Source organism: Drosophila arizonae, chromosome 4 (genome assembly GCF_054131065.1).
Source record: "Drosophila arizonae isolate 15081-1271.41 chromosome 4, UAZ_ARI_1.0, whole genome shotgun sequence".
NCBI classification, from domain to species: Eukaryota; Metazoa; Arthropoda; class Insecta; order Diptera; family Drosophilidae; genus Drosophila; species Drosophila arizonae.
Genome location: NC_142924.1, coordinates 14,448,903 through 14,464,677, shown reverse-complemented (window position 1 = coordinate 14,464,677; position 15,775 = coordinate 14,448,903). Strand labels below are relative to the sequence as shown.

General features: G+C 39.2%; 2 protein-coding genes across 13 annotated transcripts in view; both read right to left on the bottom strand.

Moving 5' to 3' along the window:
• Positions 1 to 15,775, bottom strand: part of Oatp74D (Organic anion transporting polypeptide 74D) — a 30,824-nt gene that overhangs the window by 12,841 nt on the left and 2,208 nt on the right. The window lies entirely within an intron of this gene.
• edin (elevated during infection) lies at positions 7,648 to 8,253 on the bottom strand. The gene has a single exon (XM_089467194.1). It carries the CDS (start codon positions 8,034 to 8,036, stop codon positions 7,710 to 7,712), a length of 327 nt encoding a protein of 108 aa, XP_089323320.1. The 5' UTR covers positions 8,037 to 8,253; the 3' UTR covers positions 7,648 to 7,709.

Below are 15,775 nucleotides of genomic sequence, written 5' to 3'. Positions count from 1 at the left end.
AAGTGTACAATGAATGCAAATGTTGTCTACATCAGCAGCAGCAACAACAACTGAAATCGATGTGCACGAGCAACAACAATGGCTGCACGCCAGCAACAACTACAAATGACGACAACAGCTACAACTACTATAACAACAACAACAACAATAAGCTATATAAAAATAAAAGATAAATGAGCGCAAATGTCTGTCAGTTTGTCTGTTCGTCTGTTTCTCTCGCTCTGCCATATGCGTGTGAGCAGTGTGTGTGTGAGTGAGTGTGTTTGTGTCTGTAACAAAAGCAACAGCACAACTCGCATTGCATTGAGATAGGTCAGTCACATACAAAAACTCACACACACATATACACACACGAAGAGTCTCACAAATGCAACGGTGCACTCGCTGCCAAAGCTTTACACATGCAGTTAACGCAGCAGCGCTGCCGCAGCGACGCCGACGTCAGCGCCAACGGCAACGTCAACTGCTCTAATTACTCTGGTCGTAAATCGTTGCTAGGGGTGGCCCAGCTGCATCGTTCTCTGCCTCCAGCTTCTGCTCTGTTGCCAAGCGTTGCATCAACAACAACAATAACAACAACAATAAACACAGCCGTAACAACAACAACTAGCTTAACATTAAACAAGTTTTTGAGTTAATCTCAGTCTCAATTTCAGTTTCAGCCGCAGACGCTGCGGCCGCTGGTTCAGCCTCAGTCGCTGCCGCTGCTGCTGCTGCTGCCTCAATGTAAAAACTTACACAATCGCCGCATAGCGCACGCACACCAATGCAAAAGCATCTGTGACTCTGAGCTTCCCGCTCAACGATTCACTTTTCTTTGTGCAATTCCAATAATTTAGCCAGAGAGAGCATCAGCAAGAGAGGAAGAGAGAGAGAGAGAGAGAGAGAGTGACTACGCACACAGCAGCAGCGCAAAGAGAGCGTGAGCATAAGAAATCCAAAAAAAAGCTTCAATGCAGTCACCGGTAGCAGCGCAGTCGCCAACTTGCACTTTCTGCTGCACTTTTCGTCTGTTGGCGAAGCAAACACAGAAATAGTAGTAGATTTTTCAAGTCAGCCAATATGAAATAACAGAAATCGAGACATGCGTAGAAAATGCTGATAATACACTCTGAAAAAGCTTTTGCCACTGCCTGCTAGGTGCGGTGCCTAGTCAAGTTCTGTTATATTTTTTTCGCCTGGGACCTACGACAACAAAATAAATAGTGCGCCGAAAAGCTAACGACGCAATTAAAGCGGCAAACGCCCTACACAGCTTTGCAACCCCCTAAAAAAGCTTGAAAGCTTGTGCTATCTCACGCACACATACGTACATACAGGAGAAAAGAGGGCGTCACATTACATGATACACAACATAAGGAATATTGCGCAATTGCCAAAAATACAAAATACCAGACAATTGTCTAGACAGCACCACAGCAGGTGGTCTAAGCGGGAGAGAGAGACAGGCAGACAGAGAGGGAGAGCGAGTGAGGCAGATGAGTTGTAGACGGGCTTGGCATTATGAGCTCTTGCTCTTGCACTCAATAAACGTTAATGATCATTAAGGCGCTTGGCCATTTGCTTTTATTGTGACATAATTAGTGAAAGTGAAATTGATCAGCAAAATGCAGCAGTTGCGCCGTGCTGCGCTGCGACTGCGACTGCGGCGCTGTGCATAGACGCAAAAGCAGCGCAGCGTGACGCCGGCGCCAGCGTCGACGTTAGCGCATTGAGAGAGTGCGCCGCAGCGAAATGAAAATGAAATTAAAATTCGAAATGAAAATGAAAATATTGCAAAACTTAACACGCACACACACACACACGCACAGACAGGCAACAGGCTCGAGTAATGCATTTGTGTGAGAAAGTGCATTGACTTGGGACGAGCCTACCTTGACAACGTGTGTGTATGTGTGTGATTGATTGAATGGGTGTGTGTGTGTGTGTGGCTAACAACCCACATTTACAGTGAGGCCAATTTGTATGATTTCAAATGCTGCATTTTGTTGCTGTTTATTCATTGTTGAGCGCAAATGGCAAAAGTGCTTTAAATACTGCTTGCTATATATAGACAGCTATGGAATATATATACATACACACATATATAGTTATTTATAGCTTGGCTATGCACATATGCGTTTCACATTTCCCATAATAAATTTTGGCTGTTATTAAATATGCATAAAAGTTAAATTTTATATGGAAATGTTGGGTTTCGTTGTTTGCTTCTCTTGAAATACGATTTAAGTACTATATGTATAGCTGTGGCTGTAATTTAAATGGCGTGCCAACCGCACCCCCGTACGTACGTACATATATAATTAGATGGGCGTCTGCCAACTTGGCGTATGCGCAATATTTGTCCAAATCACGTATACGCCACTTGTGCCGAATGCAATTGGCATAATTTGCGAGCAACTACTACATAAATATTAGCAAATAATGCAAGTAAAACACATGCATGCGCTTGATTTGCGGCTCATTGTGCCGCTGCAACAATGTGGCAAGCGCAAATTGTGGCAAATTGTCAACGAGACAAGAATATGCACTCAAAGGCGAAAACTAGTTTAGTAGGAATTATTCTTATATATATCTCCCTTGTATCGAGTTACGTGGCAGTCAATTGAATAAATAGCGAGTGGGCGATGGGCGGTGGGTGAAGGATGTACGGGTGACTGCAGTGGGGTTTACTTGTGCAAAATGTGTGTTAAATTGATTGAGCGTCGTTGAGCGATTTACGAGCTTAAGCAGCAGTCGCAGCCGCAGCAGCAACATCAAAATGCCATAAATTAATGCACAAACATAAAACAAGTCTACTTAAAAATTGCATTTCGTATATAATTTTCACAAAAAAAAAAAAAAAAAAAAAAAAAAACAACAAAAATGAAACAAGACGATTCCGCACCAGATACAAAGACGAGCCCCGTCTTTTCGCCTCTTCGACTGCCTGCCTGCCTGCCTGGCTGAGTATGAAAAGCGAAAACTGGGTCAACCTGATGCAGCTGCCTACGCAGCGTCGTCGCCGTTGCCGTCTTCGCCGCTGCTGCTGTTGCTGCTGCTGCTCGCTGTCGCTGTCTATCCGGCAGACGCAGACGCTACAAATATGTAACTCAAGAGATATGCAAGCCAAAATTGTATCTGTATTTGCAAAACACAAAAATCCGTCCAAAAACAAATCAACTTAAGGTGCAAGGGTATTCGCAACGAAAAGATACCCTATAAAATGCTTGTAATTATTGTGCTACCTCACTTAGCCATTAGCTAGAGGTACGTAAAGGACTTTCAAGCTCTTAAATTTGATTCTGCTACTGTCTAGCCAAGTTTGTTATACCTACTCAAATACACTTTACAGGGTATTACAGCTTAAAAAACGAAAATTCGCATACAAAAATATATTATAAATCATTTGTAGGCGCGTTGGAAAAGTAAAAACAGCAGCAGCAAATGCGATGCCAAAAATCATATATGTATCTCGTATCTCTTGGATTTCACCCACGCTGCTGTTGATTCAACAACAACAACAACAACAGCAGCAGCAGCAACAGCCCACAGTGTAGCAACAACAACGTGGGTCAAGTTACAACTTGTTTTTTGATTCGGTTTTTCGTGCGGAATGCATTCGCCATTGCGTTTTAGTAATCGCATTCAATTGCTTATCAGCAGAAGACACGCGACAATAACAACAACAACAACGACAACAACAACATTGTGTGCAAATGATAACAACAAATCACGACACTGCTTGCCTGCCTATTTGCATTTGCCCCACTGTGCGAGTCTGCCAAGTCGTGATGCCGATTCCGATTCCGCCTCGCACAAACGTTCACTTTCAAAATCAGTGAAATGTAACCGACGTACAAGCAAAAGGTAGTGAATTGATGTTGCATTGTTGCTGTTGTTGTTGTTGCTGTTGTTGCTGTTCTCTCACTGTTTTTTATACCCTGAACCCATTGAAAATGGGAAATCAGGGTATAATGGTTTTGTGAAAAGTATGTAACAGGCAGAAGGAATCATCGCAGACCCCATAAAGTATATATATTCTTGATCAGCACGACGAGCTGAGTCAATATAGCCCTGTCCGTCTGTCCGTCCGTCCGTCCGTCCGTCCGTCCGTCCGTATGAGCAAAAGAATCTCAGAATATATAAGAGCTAGAGAGCTGAAATTTGGCATGCATACTCGTGTATACCATAGGCAGTACAAGTTTGCTTTATTTTTTCGATAACTCGTCCGATAACTTTTTTATCGAGAATAATCGAAAAATCGACTTGGTTTTTTCAGCATAATTTTAACACTTTTAGACCTGGAGACTTCAAATTTGGGTTGTATATAAAGTTAATGGATACAAAGATTTTGTAATTTACAGATTTTGGATACCACGCCCCCTTCTCCCCCAATTTGTAAAAAACGCATTTCAAGTACTAGAGACTTGTGCTTTGGAATGTACACATATTTTAACCATATGATTACGCTCTGAAAGTTTCATTAAGATCGTATGTCTACAAAAGAAATTATTCAACAAATAAATTCTCATACTATTGCCCACATTGCAGCGCAGCCCAAGCGCAGTCGCTGCTAACTGCGCAGTCAGCAGAGCACGCGCTTATAAGTGCATGTGTATGTATGTGTGCATAAAAGAAGTCCAGACTGATTAGAATATCAGCTTGGAGGGTTCAGGGTATCTCCTAGTCGAGCAGTCTCGACTGGAGCCTTCTTACTTGTTTTTTTATGCTTTAGCTATACACATTATTCATTTGGCTTACAAATAGAGGTTAACTTATAGGGATGCAATTATAATTAAATGGGACAAAAGCTGCAACTTTTAAAAATACCTGACTAGAGATGAGACATATTTGATTACTTATGTTATTTTATGCCCACAGCCATCGATAAATGACATTTTGGGAACTTTGGTATTGGCGCTGCCACCTGGTTCGACAGCTTAGCGATGTTCTAAATGATTAGAGATGTGATCGACTTACAGGAACTAGTTCGTTGGCTCTCAGTTGTTAAGCAGCTGCATGCATTGTTAGAGGCTAAAACTGGTGTGATTTAAACAAGTTTCGCTTTAATAACAAAGTTGCTAGAATGTGCAATTTAAATCGAAGAGCTTTATTGTCTTTAGCCCTACCGCAATGCGAATAAACAGCAGCAGCAGCGGCAGCTCTCAATGTCAGGCATGTTATTGAACCAATAACACAGAGATCCCATTCACATGTAGATACATAAATACATATGTACATATATATGTGTGCATATGTGTCTGTGCAATATCAATAAATACTTGCATGTATCTTTGTGTTGTATGCAGCAGATAAAAACTTCAAGTGCAGAGAAAACTGCAAGCGGCCTTCAATGCTGATCTGACATTGAAGTGCTTCTGCATGGCGTATGCATAAAGATACATTTGTATCTTTGTAGCTGTGTGGGTGCTGCTGCCGATGCTGCTGTTGCTGCTTGGCGTTGACATAATTCATCAATGTGTATGCAAATCGGCAGGCAAACGCTTTTCTTGCCAATTAACGTTAAATGCCAAATAAGTCAGCGACTGCGGCAGTCGATGACGCGCTTGCGCTTGCTGCGCTTGCATTCCGCGCAAGTTTCTTACCATAAGTAGCAGTTGTAGTGGTATATGTTAGTGTGTGTGTGCTTGGAGTGCGTGTCTGTGGCACTTCATGCTGCAACAAACGGCAAACTGCACTTGACTTACTTGCCACAGTCAAGCTATCTCACTCGCTCCCCCACTCTCTCTAGCACTATTTCTCTCTCCCTCTCTATCACTGTCAATATCTCTCTCTCTCTTTCTCTGTCTTTCTTTCTCTGTATATGTGTGTACTATCTGGTAACTGGCATCGCGCTGCCATCTGCGCAATGCATTTCACTTTCATTATGATGCAGTCGCCGCGTTTTTGCCACTAAAAATGGCAACGAGCGTTGGTTTTTCCAAGCCCAAAATGAAAACCAGTTAACGGCACACGGATTTTCCCATTTGCCATCTCTCTCGCTCTCACTTTGCCTCTTGGCTGCCTTGTCTGATTGGCATCAGCTGACAGCTGCGCCCCGGCTGCTCACCTGGCTGCTCACCTGGCTGTCTCACCTGGTGTGTAGGAGGCGTCTCTGCCTTTGTCTTCTCATTGTGTTTTGTTAGTTGTTTTTACTTTCTTCTAATAGATCGTTAGCTTTGCTTTGAACTTGCAGCCCGAGTCGCATTTGTTGCTGTTGTTGTTGTTGTTGTTATTGTTGTTGTTATTTGCAATTGATTGCTTATTGTTAAATGAAAATGGAAAGTCATTTGCTTGCAGCTGCCTCCTTTTCGTATACACCCTCCGCTTGGCTCGGTCCGGCCCTGCCCTGCCCTGCCCCTGCCCCTGACTTTTCTTCCCCTCCACCAACTACACTTTCCCGAAAATAATTCACGGAATTTGTGTCTCAATTGTAAATTAGAGAGCGGGGTCAAGCATTTGGGCATTTCATTGCTTCAAATTCTTGAATGAGGCTCGTTTTTACTTTTATTGATCAGCCAGCTGAGCAAACGGAAAGCGAAAGTAATTACTGTTAGTCATGCAATCATCAAGAACCCCGCTCCAACCCCCTATATTTGTGCATGCGAGCATTCAATGTGCGCCGTTTCTTTCTAGATAAGTTCCCATTCAGTGTTTGTCTATGTGCGTGTGTGTGTGTGCATGTGTGTGCACTGCCAGAAACGAGCAATAAAGCCGAATGCAACCCCAAAGTGCAGTCCAGACTTTCTCACAGTGTATTTGTTGTAGCTGCCCCTGTAAGTCGCCTCCGCCCGCACGCAACAACAGAATCAATTTTTATTGGTTACACAACGACGTCAGCGCCAGTGGCGAGTGCATTGAACCCAACGACTCATGACTTTTAGTACTTCTTCGTATACTCTAAATACTCTATAGCTGTCGCTGGGCATATTAGCTCAGTGTAAAAGCTGGCAGTTATCAGACTTGATATAAGCGATTCTTATAGGGAAATCTAGCTCATCTCTGAATAGAAGCTCCTTAAATATCGCACTTGTTGACAGTGCTGCCAGACTGTGCAGAGTTCCTTACGAACTTTGCTTTATAGATTTTCAGTAGCGTTGCCAGACTGTGCCAAGCCATATAGCTTCACTGCAGTAAAAAACTCCTGCCTTGCTTTTCATATAAATGAGATGGACTTTAAAGAGTATTTAAAACTCTGCATGCCTAGTTGATATACTCAGTCTTCCTTTTTTATGTTTCCCCTTTTTTTTTATTATTTTTTCCCTATAAGCTGCTTTGTTTTTGTTGCTCTAAGTAAATAGCCAATGCATTTTATTGATATGCTCCAACATAGGCGTCTCTCTATATAGACATTGGGGATATTCTATAGACAGACGCATTAAGACTTCTTCAGGTTTGAGCCTTAGGTCTACATTGAAAGTGTTTCAATTGGAGCAACAACAACTTTTCTGCCTGTGTCTTATCTGCCAATCACAATATATTATATAGGCATATATTCCATTTATTTTATGTTCCATGCATCTCAGACTTTCTTATCAGAGGAATGGCCTCAGAGAGACCTCACAGCATAATCTGTGGACTTTTTCGAAATCAGAAATTAGCAGTTGGAACATAAATCACGATTCACAATTCCACAATTCCGATTTAAGTAAATAGTCACGGCTCTTCTATATCTATTTGCACTTTATTATTATCGTCGAGCATATGAATTCGTTGAATATCGTTTATTAGAAACGCCAGCTGCCTTGCACGCCGCCACCGAAATTATTGCGATTCTGGTCGAAGTTTCTATTGGCATTGGCGTAGGCATCGATTCTGCCACGCCCATCTCGACTGGTATAGAGATTGTGATTGTATTGAACGCCCGCCTGGCGGCCTGACTGATCCTTGCTGGCCGTCACCACCACCGAACCACGCTGAGGCGTACGTTCGCTACGAATTATCCGGACTCTTGGAGAGCCGGGTCCTGCTTCGGGAAAGTCCAATCGAGCAGTCACCAGAGCTGCCAGGCAACTGACCAGCAGCAGCAGAGTCAAACACCTCTTAAAAGCCATCTTCGCTGAAGTTGAGAATACTTTGAATTGCAGAATTCAACTGTGCTCAGATGTGGCCAGAGATGGGTCTTTTATAGTCCAGCGTGGACAAGTGGGATTCACTTTTGACTGAACTGTTGTTCTCGCTTGACCTACGAGCGGTACTTTTTTCTGAGACCATGTAGAGTCCCGTCTATGTTCTTATCAACGAATGGTTTGGATTGTAATATATATTGTTTATATATATTTTGTAATTTACGCTTTGTTAAAGATGATTTAAGGACAGGAATATTTCTGCTCTGGATTTAACCTCTTTTCTCGATATTCACAATTTCTTGTGATTATTAAATTTTTGCAAGATATCTTAAATTTTTAAATGTTTTATTTATCCATATTTATTTCAAAGTAAAAATTTGTTATTTACATTAAATTTTTATAGCTTCCTCGACCACACACGCCTCTTCCAATAACATCTAACACTTTCTGACACATTTACAGTGCTTGTGCGACCTCTTGACCCCATTTCACAATCAAATCTGAGCGCTATCAGCGCAATTAAATAGATTTTAAAAGCACTTTTCAGTTATAGGCGGATTTGTCATAACTTTTCTTTTCTAAACGCATTCCCGCATGGCCTACGCAACATTGCTTTTGCGATAAGGCACGCACAAAAAAAGATAGAAATAGAAATGAAAATAAACGAAAATTAAATAGGTCTAAAACAAAGAGCCAATAAAACTAAGCAGCATAAAAAAAAAAAAGAATTTAGTTCAGTCGAGTTCATTGACACACAAAAAGAAATCAAAATATTATAGACGGTGAGCGCCCACACAATCTTGCCTCCCTTCTGCGCCCCGCCCCCTGCACACGCACTTTTCGGAGAGACTGTGCAGAAAGAGAACTTTTACTTATCGATGTCTAATGATGATAGCAAACGTCATAGATATGTGGGTGCGTGAGTGTGTGTGTGTGTGTATGCGAGTGCGTGTGGTCAGGCATAGGATGTTGCCCTGAACTTGAATTTGGCTTTTGTGAAAGTAAACTGCAAGTTCTCATGGACGAGCGCGGATTTCTAATCAGTTTGATTTCATTGTAGTTTATTTTTGGGGCTTTTTCTCCATTTCCATTTGTGAGCGCAATTAGATGTGCGTACTTGAAGGCATTTGGCTACTGGCTTCATCGATTTGAATGCGAAAGTCTTTGACTTTTGTGTTCATAGATCATTTGCGGGTGAAAGTTTTTATTTCAGCTCACGAGCACACAGATACACTCACACACGCACACACACACACTGCCACACACTCACACACTTAGTTGAGTGGGTTTCATTTACTTTTATTATACGAGCTCTGGATCAGCTTATCTATTGAATATCAAGTTATGCATTTGAATATCGTTTTGTCACCTGTGGCTATTTATCTTCGCGCTGCGTGCGCTTTGTATTTTGATTTTTGTTTCTTTAATTCTTTTTTATAAGCCCACGGGGCGTATACTCTACACAGAGAAAGAGAGAGAGAGAGAGAGAAAGGGAGAGGGAGGGAGAGCTTCACAATACCTGTCTATGTATTTCTCTTCGAGCTGCCAACGAACCTATCGAAATAGAAAATCGACACGTGTTGCCAAGTTTGCCGAGTCATAATTAAATTTTTATAAGCCTGCTCAAGCTGGAGGCGCGCTCGACTCGAGGCAACCTTTTCTTAAAGCCCATTCACACACACACACACACACACACACACACACAGAAGCACAAACACAGCCACATTCATTGACGCGCACTGAATGAAATGCTCGCTACTTGGGTGCTTAACCGTGTCTATATATATTTATATATATATGTATATATCCACCTATATCTATATTTTTATATATATGCTATATACATGCTTTGATGTCTGATCCATGAAAAATGCGTGGCGCACGCATGCCTTCAATATAAATTATATATATTACAGTCATCTACGTGTCGCTAGCTACATTTTGTCTTCATATTGCTGAAGATTTATTTTTTGGCAAAAATAATATGACGACAAAAAATTATTTCGTTATTGTCGAAAAGTCGTGAATAAAGCAGCCACGCCTCTGTTCTCTCGTTCTCTCTCTCTCTGTCTCAGTATCTGTCTCTCTTTCACTCACTATCGCTCACCCTTTCTTTTGCTCTCTTTCTCTCTTTCTGTATAGCACTCTTTGGCTGTCTTTATTATTTGCTTTTCAAGTTCGTCAACTAATAGCAAAACATGAAAATGCAAAAACGAGCGACTAAAAAATAAATTAAGACAGACATTGAATGCTCTTTCTTAAGTGTTCTAGGTGCGTATTGCACAATAGATCTTAGTTAAATTTATATCGAGAATACATGTAAGAAAAGTTAGTTAAAGTCTTTAAAGACTCTAAATGGATAAATGTAGATAAGATATAATAAATATAAAATATTTCCAAATAAATATTATTTTAATAATATATATAATAAAGTCAGCTCATAGCTCATATGCCTATCCTTAGAATATCTGGAAAAAAAACCCGCTAAGTCGTTTGAATACGTATAAATTAGGAATAAGAAAAAAAATAACAAAAACAACAACAACAACAATGAAAGAGCATAGCGCACGCACAAATAACAAAAAAATGTTGTTATTCTTTATTTTTTTAGCACGAAAGTTTTTGTTTTTATTTTTTGAATAGATCGTAGAAATTCATGGAAGTCAGAAAGAAACAGCAAGAGCTTTTGACATTTGCCAGAGAGTTCTGCGAGCAGCAGTTGGAGCTGGGAGCTGGTAGCTGGAGCTGGAAATGGAGATGGAGATGAAGACGATGGAGCATGGAACAGCAGCCGGATCAAGAGGAAGGCTGTGTGGCACATTGAAATGCCGGTTGTTGCAGATGTTGTTGTTGTTGTTGCTGTTGTTGTTGTAGCTGTTGTTGTTGCTGTTGTGTTTGCCTTTAAGTCAAGTTCAAGGACTGTCAATTAAATTGAAATCACTTGCTAAAGACGCGATGCGAGCAAAACAAGATACAGATGCGTGTGACTGTGAGCAGACGAGTGGCAGAAAGAGAGGGGGAACGAGAGAGAGAGAGAGGGAGAGGGAGAGAAGGGCAGTTGTGGCTGTGGAGGGTGTGGCAGTTATCGATGGGCTGCCGAGCTGCTCGTCTTGTGGCATATTTTGAAATCACTTAGAGCACGCAATACACACATAAATAAGTGTGTGTGAGCACTAGTGTGTGTGTGTGTGTGCATGTTTTTCTGTAGTTCCTTTAGCACGCAGCCTCATCCATACATTGTTGCTATCTTAGCTGATGCCGACAAGTGCTGCGTAGTTTCAGCTTTGCAATTGCCATGAAATTAACCAGGGCTGCAAAACTATGTGGAAATGAAACGAATTGAAAATGGATCAAGATAGAGCAGAATGTGACAAGCCTGGGAATCGAAGCTGTTCTGATAAGTGGGTGAATGAGTCCGAATCATAAATAAACATTTGAAGTGTTATGGCTTTGTTGTCAAGTGCTTAAATGCAACTTTTACAGATCTTTCATATTAATATTATGGTATATAACTCTCAATTTCCCTCAATAGCTTTTCTTGTAACAAAACACGCCCCACGAGCTTAGAAAAAAACAGAACAACAACAACAACAAGCAGCTGCATAAAAAGCATCGAATTGGAAGCGTGTTTCGGGGCCAACTTTCAGTTTTCAAATCGAATCGAGGTTTTCGCATATATCGCATCGCGTCTGTGAGACGATAAAGTTTGGTCATAGCTTGCGGCATTCTGATACGCTTTTAAACAAATGCATAATTAATGCCGCATTTTATGATCTCCGCTTTGGTATTTTTATTCACAAATTAACATATTACCACGACATCATGCATAATTTAGTTTGTTTCATTTCCATTTTTGGGGGCTGCCGCTGCCGCTGCCTCTGCCTCTGCCCCTGCCACTGCCGCAAGGCCCACAGAGTTTTCAATGCACGTGCTCGCTAAATACTCAACTAAAATTTAGTTTTATTTATTTTCCATTATAAATTGAGACAAAATGTTTTTTAATGTTGTCGAGTAAAATGTCTTAAATAGTTTATAAATAGCAAATGGAAAGGAAGCGGCCGGCTAGCCAAGCGGAAATTCGCAGCATTTGTCACGCACAAATACAGAAAGAAATGGAGAACAGAGAGAGAGGGAGAGTACTCTATCTCTCTCTTTCTCTCTCTGGCGTTCTATAAGGGCCAGTTAATATGTTTTGCCAATAAAGCCATTTCGCTGCGTTTCCAAACTCAATTTAAAGTTGTTGTTGTCTTTGTTCGCGTTGTTGTTGTTGTTGTCGCTTTTGTTTCTTTTTATTTATTTAGAATTTTGTTTTTGTATGCCAAGAATTTAAATTAGTAGTAAATCTGGTTTTTATTCATTCGATTTCGTGTTTCGCGTCTGCTGCTCAATTCTCGATTTTGTTGCTTTAGCTCTTTTCTGCGACGTTATTACAGGTGGAATTTCGGGGCTCAAATGTTGTTGTTGCTCTTGCCTGGCTCTCAGCAAAAGCCAAGTCGACTCTGGCTGGCAATGGCCAAAAAACAAAAGTAATTTCATTTATATAAAAGTAATTTCTAGTTTTTGTGTTGGGCAAATGCCGAGTTATATTATTTATGCTAGACATCAGCTAGACTGAAATATTGCAGTAGCCTGAAGACTACAAAAATTTCTCTATTTAAAAAAAAAATATAAAAAAATGGCCATATAATAATGAGATAGATTTGTATGCAGCGTATATGTTCCATAAACAATTACGTTTACTTTCTCCCAAAAGAAAAAAATAATAATAATGTTAAAAAGAAATAATAAATAAAATAAAATAAAAAATATTAAATAGATAAATTTATATACAGATAGATATATATATATAAAAAAAAATATTAATACAAAAATAAAATTCTAAAGATATAAATTTTCCTTATCAAGATAAAAATGATTCTGTATCGCTTTAAGCATTTGCATTATGTACTTATATCTTGCTGCAATTGAAATCTTTAATCTTTAAATAAATTAATGATTATGTCCTCGATGTGGGTCATATTTGTGCAGAACCAACTTGTAAGCGTTTAATCTCTGGCTTTCTTTTTATTAAAATCTCATTTCTTTCTTCTTATTTTTTGGGCAAATTGCTAAAAAGTGAAATTTACTCAGAGTCAAACAACAATATGGCGAAAAAAAAAAAATACAGTAAAACATTTCACAGAGTTGCAATATAAACATTTACATTAATTTAAATGGAATTTTTATTGATTTTCGACTGGTTGCATTTTTATGCATGCTGCACTTAAGAATTTATTTATGCACTTTTTCTTTTACTGTTTTCTTTCTCTCTCTCTCTCTGTTTGTCCGTGTGTGCGCTTTATTTCGCCTTTGTCTTGTTTTATACGTATATAAATATTTGCATCCTGTAGCTATATGTTGTATCTTGTATGGTTATCTCTGTCTCTGTATCTATGTATCTGAATGAGTATGTATCTGAATGAGTATGTATCTTTATATGTATCTGTATCTGTATCTGTATCTGTATCTGTATCTGTATCTGTATCTGTATCTGTATCTGTATCTGTATCTGTATCTGTATCTGTATCTGTATCTGTATCTGTATCTGTATCTGTATCTGTATCTGTATCTGTATCTGTATCTGTATCTGTATCTGTATCTGTATCTGTATCTGTATCTGTATCTGTATCTGTATCTGTATCTGTATCTGTATCTGTATCTGTATCTGTATCTGTATCTGTATCTGTATCTGTATCTGTATCTGTATCTGTATCTGTATCTGTATCTGTATCTGTATCTGTATCTGTATCTGTATCTGTATCTGTATCTGTATCTGTATCTGTATCTGTATCTGTATCTGTATCTGTATCTGTATCTGTATCTGTATCTGTATCTGTATCTGTATCTGTATCTGTATCTGTATCTGTATCTGTATCTGTATCTGTATCTGTATCTGTATCTGTATCTGTATCTGTATCTGTATCTGTATCTGCATCTTTATCTGTATACTTTAACTAAATTTCGACGTTTATCTATAGATTCATTTGTAGATGTATCTCAGCATATTTATATATGGATATGAAGCTGTATCTGCAGCTATAGTTTTGCCAATAACAGTAGATATGCATGTGTAGTTTAACCTGTCTTTTGAACTATATCAGTTTCAAACTACGTCATTATCTGAATAAAGTATACGTATCTGGATTCAGTATCTTAATCTGTATCCTCATATATTATATATGTTTGCACACATATGTAGTATCTGTAGCTGCATCCCTGTATTTGTATCTTTATCTGTGCGTATTTATTTTGCCTTTTACACGTTATTTTTTTAGCTTCTGCCTGCACCGGCTTGTAATTACAATAAAAAACAACAACAAAACGAGACAAGAAAACGAAAATGGAATGTTTTTGATGTTCTGTGCCTGCTTGGCTTTGCTTTACATTGCTTTTCGAATTGCTGTGCATATATAAATTGTTGTGTCTTTATTTTTCTTATCGGCTGTACGAAAAAAGGGACAGTCGCGCGTTTAAGAAAAAATTTCTTAGCTCATTACGATTTCACTCAATACGGCGTATAATTTTTGGTTGTGGACCGACGCCATCTGCGTTCCATACAAACATTTATACACACATACACGTATACATACACATATAATACACACACTCTTTCAAAACTACATGTTTCACTTTCTCTGGCGCCTGAGAAGACAAAAAAAAAACAAGTAAGAAGGCTCCAGTCGAGACTGCTCGACTAGGAGATACCCTGAACCCTCCAAACTGATATTCTAATCATTCTGGACTTCTTTTATGCACACATACATACACATGCACGTATAAGCACGCGCTTTGCAAACTGCGCAGCTAGCAGCGGCTGCGCTTGGGCTGCACTGCAGTGTGGGCAATATAACGAGAATTTATTTGTTGAATAATTTCTTTTGTAGACATACGATCTTAATGAAACTTTTAGAGCGTAATCATATGGCTTAAATGTGTGTACATTTCAAAGCACAAGTCTCTAGTACTTGAATTGGGGGCGAAGGGGGCGTGGTATCCAAAATCTGTAAATTACAAAATCTTTGTATCCATTAACTTTATATACAACGCAAATTTGAAGTCTCCAGGTCTAAAAGTGTTCAAAATAAGCTGAAAAAACATTGTCGATTTTTCGATTATTCTCGATAAAAAAGTTATCGGATGAGTTATCGAAAAAATAAAGCAAACTTGTACTGCCTATGGTATACACGAGTATGCTTGCCAAATTTCAGCTCTCTAGCTCTTATATCTTCTGAGATCCTTTTGCTCATACGGACGGACGGACAGACGGACAGGGCTATATCGACTCAGCTCGTCGTCCTGATCAAGAATATATATACTTTATGGGGTCTGCGATGATTCCTTCTGCCTGTTACATACTTTTCACAAAACCATTATACCCTGATTTCCCATTTTCAATGGGTTCAGGGTATAATAAATAAAAACACAAAATTTCCATTCAGCATAATATCTACGAGATGCGCTTGTTCTTTAAACTATTTTGTAATAGTAATCATTATAATAATAATCATTTATAAATTGTTTAGAAAATAATATGTTAGTAAAGTAAAGCCAAATATATATTTCAATGCATCCACTGAAAATAATGTTCAACTCTATTTCGATAAGTGAAAAACGAGGCTAAAATGTTTTTGATTCATGAAAATTTGGTTTCATAGAGCTCACAAATTTAGTAATATTTTTTAGTA